Genomic DNA, 7,210 nt, shown 5'->3' on the forward strand with positions numbered 1-7,210 from the left:
GGGAGGAAAAAAACTTTTAGGAATCCAAGTGCCTTTGGCTGCCCACCCCTCCTGGACATTCTAGATTAAACAAGACCTCTAAGTCAGTTTACCACTACTAATAACATTGTTGCTGTATGATAACTCTATTTGCCAGTTCACCAAGGTACATCTCGTCCATCATGGCAGTTGGTCTTCAACTTCAGTCGGCATGGGGTGCTTGCGTGACGACCAGCCGGCCCCCTCAGGTCTTATTGTAGGGAAACACTGCTCAACAAGAGGAAATTGTTAGTAATTTATAATGTAAATAGATCATCTATTTAAAGTGTTGTATTGTACAGGAAATAAATTCAATTTAATGTATAAGTCACTGAGCAACTGTCAGAAGGAGCAATGCTTTCATCTTAACTGGTTGCAAGCCTGGGACGATCCTTGGGCCAAAGGACAAAGTGTGCGTGGAAAACATAATAGGAACCTGTACTGATACTTGAGGAACACCCATGAAAAAGGACATGGGACCAATACCATGCCATTACATTGGACATATGCTTTGGTTCTGTATCTCTGACTGCTTAGAAAAATGTTATCTTCCCATGACATATTATTCAGAGAGTAATCCATGGAATGGACCATACAAACCACAAAGGAAAAACGCTAAAGTAGTTTGAAGCTGGATCATACATATATAGCCTACAAAACTGTCACATCTTCCCATGGGTTTTTCTTTTGAAATATATGGAATGGATGTAGTTTCCTGTTTCTGAGTTTGAGAATCTCACAGTGATGAGAATTCCTTGGAGTTTTCTGGAAATGTCACAAAATTCCAGGATACCGTATAGAGGAAAAAAGATGGAATACTGATCCCTGTGATCTTGTTCTGTAACTGCCATTGCCAATGACTGAGCTACAGTAAGCTGTACAGCTTTCACATTAAATTTCCTGCTGGCTATGTCACTGGTGCGAAACAATGTCGCTGTCAAAGATCAAGTTTGGGCAGAACGAAAACAAGATTCAAGAAATGCATGGAATGGTAACGTGCAAAATAATATACATGGTCTAGTACAGTATACAACTTCCGTTGTTTTTTCTCCTCCGGTGATGAAACACACCCACATAAGGGGATGTAAAATCTCAACGCAGTGAGGTATATTGGATGTCAAACTAGGTGGAGATCCCTTTTTCAGATAGCATGGTGTTGACTATCTTTGCGAGCTATAACCTAATTTGGCAGAAGGCGAGAAACGAACAGAGCAAGTGTTAGCACCTTGGAAGGAGAGGAAATTATTCTTGCGGCGCTTTATGATAACTTGCTTGTAAAATGTGCTGTAGTAAAACACCTGACTGATGATTAAGCTCAGCAAACACAGGAAGCAAGAGGATTCGTCACTTAATTGCATCAGCTATACAGAGAGGAACGAGCCTGGAGATGCACCGCTCTGACGTCATGTATATCGGCAGCAGTGATTTACTATCTGATCAATTTCACAAAGAGAAGCAGAAAAAAACAAGACAGTGCACAAATTACAGGAAAAAAATCAACCAAACCGCTTCCTTCTTTATTTTGGTACAGTATTGAAGGATTTATTTTCTGAATGGGCATGGTCTGCATATTCTATTTAAACATGATACAAATTTGTAGTGAAAAGCGTCATATTTATCATCTACCTTGAAATACGAAGACTGAATTCTAGCCTGTCCTGTTATTCCAGCGAAGACGATTATTAGGTTTTCAGAAAAAAAGTCATTCTCAGCAAAATAAATGGTCACCGTTCACCAAATTGATCACAGAATTTACAACCCAGACAAGTTAGTTGAAGGCTTTGTGGTAGGTTTAAAATTCCACTTCAGTTCTGTTAAATATTAATAAAAAGTCATTTATTACTGACCTGACACCTTTATCTAAAGCAGGTTATGTGTACCTGAGCAAAACAGGGTGAGTACCTTGATCAAGGGTTTCCCTCTACAAGAAAGGACGGAGTTGCCTTTACTTTCTGATGAGGCTCAGGTCCTTTGGAGTGTGCAGGACTCTGCTGGAGATGTTCTACCAGTTGGTTGTTGTTGGTCTTTTTACAGTAGAATGGGGAAGTAACATTACCACAGGTGATGGCAGCAGGGTCAACGAGCAAACCAGGAAGGCCGGCTCCATCCTGGGAGTGAAGCTGGACTGCGCAGCGGCCATCTCACTGAGATGAAGACTAAATAAACTCCATCGTGGACGATTTCCATCATCGACAGGCCGTGCTGGTGAAACACAGAAGCACGTTCGGCAGCAGGCTGCTCCAGGTGCCGTGTTCCGAGGAGCCACCAGAGGTCATTTCCACCCCCAGCTTGACCTTGAGTCCTCACGCTACCATGGGGAGTGACCTCTTGTAGCCTGTGGGACTTGAATTATCTGTCTCTCTCTATCATAAATACTATAGTTACATTTAATATTATTGTATTACATTTACCTTTATCAGACTTTTCTCCAAAGTGACCTCCAATGAATTCTATGTACTGTTATCAGTCCACACACCTTATTCACTGTGGTGACTTACGCTGCTAGATACACTACTTGCAATGGGTCACTCATCCATACATCAGTGGAACACACACTCTCTCTGGCACTCACACAGTATGGATGAACCTGAACAGGATGTCTTTGGAGTATGGGAGGAAACCAGAGCACCTGGAGGAAACCCACGCAGCATGAAAACTTCAGCAAACTGAGCAGGGATCCAACCTACGTCCTATCGCACCAACCAGGCGCTATGAGACGCTGTGAGACAGCAGCGCTACTCACTGTGCCACCATACTACCCATATTATTATGTTAAAGATGTCTGAATATATCCAAAAGTGTTTCTTTAATGTGAGGGGCGCGGTGGCGCAGTGGGTTGGACCGCAGTCCTGCTCTCCGGTGGGTCTGGGGTTCAAGTCCCGCTTGGGGTGCCTTGCGACGGACTGGCATCCCGTCCTGGGTGTGTCCCCTACCTCTCTCCAGCCTTACGCCCTGTGTTGCCGGGTAGGCTCCGGTTCCCCGTGACCCCATATGGGACAAGCGGTTCTGAAAATGTGTGTGTGTGTGTGTTTCTTTAATGTTTTCTATGCACAGAAAGGTACACTATATACTATACTATATATATACTACGACAAACATTTGACTAACTGACGTTAGACATGAACCGTAGCCAACTGTTCCGACTTGCATACAAATCAGACTTAAAAACAGATTTAGGAATCCGGAGACTGCCTATACATAATGGTGAATTTATATCATATGAGCAAAATTACTCCAAACCTGGTGTTCTACAGCTTGAGCTAATTAGTGTGAAGCAGAGATTTACACCTTAAAGGGCATTTATATCTTGAGCTGTATTGCAGAGGAACGCGTCTGCTGTGGCTAAACGTGGAGCGACTGTAAAACCCAACTGATCGCACACAGGTGACATGTGACCTTAAGACATTTGGAGACCTTTCACTTTTATCCGAAATGAAACCGTGACACTGCAGCTTTCTCAGGTGTGCGCAGCACGGTGCGTTTCTCATCACACCCGAGTTGCTGGAAGAACGCTCCCTCCCTGCGAGCACCGCGTGCCGCCTCGGAGCCGACACGCGCGTCATTTATCTTATTGCGCACCAAGAAACGCCACCTGGCTTTTCCGCGTTCCTGCGCGCCGACCTCCGTACCTTTCACACACGTGTGTGTGTGTGTGTGTGTGTGTGTGTGTGTGCGCGCGCGCGCGCTCGCTGTTATTGTTGTTGGGGCCGTGGGACGAAGCCAATGAACGCCTCGCTTCTTCCACTTCTCCTGCTGTTGAACCGTCCCACCGAAGCCTCGGCGGTCCTCGGAGTTGCGTCACCGCATAGCAGCACACGCTAGAGCCGGGAGCGTGGGACTTTCCGGGCATTGTGGGTTTATAAAAGGATGGATCAATCAAAGGTGCCGTTCGGATTGCCTGCTGAGCTTCCAAACCGACATGCAGCTCTTCCACAACGAACGAGAGGAGGTACGGTGTGAAATGCCGGAGCTCCCGGACCGGGACAGACCCCTCCTAGAGCGGGACAGACCCTCCGCCCTGCTGGACCGGGACGGAGCCCTCACCCTCCTGGATGTGGCTCACTATGAGTATATGAAGCGTCGGGAGCGGCAGCACACACTCCTCACGTGTTTCTTCCTCTTCCTAGTGGCAGCTCTGGTTGCTGCCCTTGTCATGCTTGTTCATATTAATTTACAGAATCACCACGACTGCGAGGTAAATACGCAGAAGCATTAATTCCACTTATAAAACGTTTGGGGTTTTTTTTTTTTTTTTTTTTTCCCCAACATATATCTTTAGAAATTAACACTGCGCTACTGGGATCCAAATAGTGACATTTAAAGCCAGGGGGATTCGCTGTGATTGATGAAGTTTTTCTCGACATGCGACGACTAATGTATCTTTTCTGTTCTCTTTGAAGCACTCGGCGATAACGAGGACAGACGGTACGATACTTATCATTTTTATCTTTATGTTTATGACCGGCCATGGTCCCTTCACTTCACTGCTGATTTGAGTGTTAAATAATATCCTGCTGTGTAAATTTGTGCGTTCAGTATCTTGAGAAGCAGTCTCAGATAAGCATTATTATTATTATTATAAGGGGGGCGCGGTGGTGCAGCGGGTTTCACTAGGTCCTGCTCTCCGGTGGGTCTGGGGTTCGAATCCTGCTTGGGGTTCCCTGCGATGGACTGGTGTCCCGTCCTGGGTGTGTGTGCCCCCCCCAGCCTTGCACCCTGTGTTGCCGGGTTAGGAGCCGGTGCGCCGCGACCCCGCTTGGGACAAGCGGTTTAAGACTGTGTATTATTAATATTATTTGTAAAAGTGTTCTTGTTGTTACTATTTGTTCGGGTAATGACCTCAAAGGTGCAGGGGGAGGAGTTTCTTCTGCGAAGTCATGGTTGTTTAATTGTGGCGACGCGAGTGTGTTTGATGTAATCCTTCAAGGACGTACCTTGTCTCGCTCAGGGACGCCCGCGAGGCAGTACCAGCGTGACGTGAGATGTACAGCCAGGCCGAATGCACACCTGACAGGTAGGTGCCCGATGTAAACCTCGGCTATCTGCAACCACATGCGCGCACACACACACACCCGTTAGGGGTGATCTGCATGCACGTGTTATGTTATTTTTGTTTTCCTCTCGCGCAGGCTTGCAGAAGAGCTCCTCCGTGACCGGCTACCTGGAGTGGGAGCGCGAGCGCGGCGACGCGCATCTGCACCTGTTCACGTACGAGGAGGCGCGGCGCGCGCTCGTGGTGCAGCGCAGCGGCCGCTACTCCGTGTACCTGCACGTGACGTTCCTCGTGAGCGAGGAGTCGTGCAGCGACGGCGCAGTGGAGCTCCAGCAGGCCGTGTTCGTGTGGTCGGACAGCTACCGGGAGGATATGCCGCTCCTGCGGGCCCGGGACTCCGTGGGCTGCGGCGTGGCCGCGTGGGCTAAGTCGCTGTACACGGCGGGCGTGTTCTCGCTGTCGGCCGGGGACCGGCTCATGGTGGAGGTGTCCCCGCAGAAGCTCGTGGGGCGACACGAGAAGAACCTCTTCTTCGGGGCCTTCTTCGTGGCCCCGGAGCCTGGAGAAGAGGAGGAGGAAGAGGAGAAGATCTGCCAGGATTAACGTTCTTTGCGCTACCGAATGAATGGGTCATCATTTAATGTGCGGTGGAGGGCATCATCATCTCATCTCGGGCCAGGACTGGGGTTGGGTTGGGGTTGGGTTGGGGTGGGGTGGGGTGGGGTGGGGAAATCGCGCATAACCGCTGGCTTATGCGATAACATAACCATAGGACCCAGACGATCGCGATATTACACAAATTTAATAAACAGAAAAAAACTGGTTGGTGCGATTGTCGAGGAAATAAATATTACTGCACCGGACCGGATCGCTGCTCCTGCTCCTGCTGCTGCTGCTGCTGCTGCTGCTGGATCCCGGGCAAAAATTGTGTCGAATCGAGTTAAATCAGGACAGGAGAATAACCGTATTCCGTATAATGAACACGCGTATGAAGCGCACACGACGTTGATATTAACGCGGTGACGCCAGGAATATCGAAACACGCGTCCACACTCGGTGCGCGACTGTCCGCGTGCGGCGCGCGAGACGCGACGGCGCTTCGCGACTCCCTTTTGAGCGCAGCGTCCGCGGAAGAGCTACTTTGCGTTCTCTGTTGCGTCTGCGATACATGGCAGTATTTTTGTTCGAATTTTATTTAAACGTTGTCATTTGCTCTTCCGATATCGCTTCCTTATTTTATTGCCTGTTGAGAGAAACGGCAGATGAAAACACCCCCCCCCCCCCGCGTCTCTCAGCGCCCAGGCACCATATAATCTCGAGGAGAAAATGGGAATTTGTTCTGTGTGCGATATGTGAGACGCACGTACTGAGTCGCTTGCTTGGTCACGTGATTCTCCAGCGGTAAAACCGGTTTTGTAATAATTGAAAAGTGAGAAGGACATTTGTTGGGTCAAATTGGAAGGTGAAGTCTTGATCTGGTGGGAAAACATCCAAAGGTGCTTTTAAAGATATACAAACATCGAGTGTTCAGAGTACAGAAGCAAACGAGTCTCAGAGTCCTAAAGAAAAAGGGTGATGTGAACATTTTTCCTGTCTGAGCTCTTAAGTTATTGAAGCTTGACTGAGCTTCTGATTCGAACCTGCTGCATAATTCAGATAAAATTCATTTGTGGTGCTGGTGGATCACTGTGCTGTCGTGTCCAGTTTGTCTGAAACAATGACAGAATTCCAATATTGAATATAGAACCAAGTGCCTTAGGAGAACCCCCATGTGGTTCTTCAGCCCACTGAAGTTAAAACTGTGTTAGTCTAAGAAGCAAAATTAATACTACAGATATTCCTGTAAAATACATGATTTTAGGAAGCAGCCATGCTCTTTGTTTCTTTCCTAAGGGTTCAGTGTTTGTTAAAAAATAAATGTATAAATAAAATGTACGAGTTTCTATTAAAAGTATATTTGAATCCATATTTGTTTCATTGTTGTTGGAAAGTTGTTCTTGGAGAGAAAGATGACATTTCATTTTATTCCTTTCCTCCTCAAAAACAGCACTGCACGGCTGCGTGTTTTATTTGTTTGACCCTTTCACCCTCATAGTCCCTGGTTTTCCTGACACATGAAATGACTCGAGATTTAGCCATGTACGTACGGGCAGAGCCCCGTGGCGCTGCTGTCATGGCACACCCAGCGATGACACAATC

The 7,210-nt window shown here is 47.3% G+C and overlaps 1 protein-coding gene across 1 annotated transcript; it reads left to right on the forward strand.

The window, feature by feature from the left end:
* The first annotated feature begins 3,097 nt into the window (after positions 1–3,097).
* Positions 3,098–6,940, forward strand: LOC108921812 (lymphotoxin-alpha). Its single transcript, XM_018731529.2, has 4 exons — positions 3,098–4,213; positions 4,419–4,443; positions 4,967–5,032; positions 5,148–6,940. Exons 1-4 carry the CDS (start codon positions 3,938–3,940, stop codon positions 5,612–5,614), a joined length of 834 nt encoding a protein of 277 aa, XP_018587045.1. The 5' UTR covers positions 3,098–3,937; the 3' UTR covers positions 5,615–6,940.
* Positions 6,941–7,210: the final 270 nt, after the last annotated feature.

Source organism: Scleropages formosus, chromosome 17 (genome assembly GCF_900964775.1).
Source record: "Scleropages formosus chromosome 17, fSclFor1.1, whole genome shotgun sequence".
In the NCBI taxonomy this organism is placed as follows: domain Eukaryota; kingdom Metazoa; phylum Chordata; class Actinopteri; order Osteoglossiformes; family Osteoglossidae; genus Scleropages; species Scleropages formosus.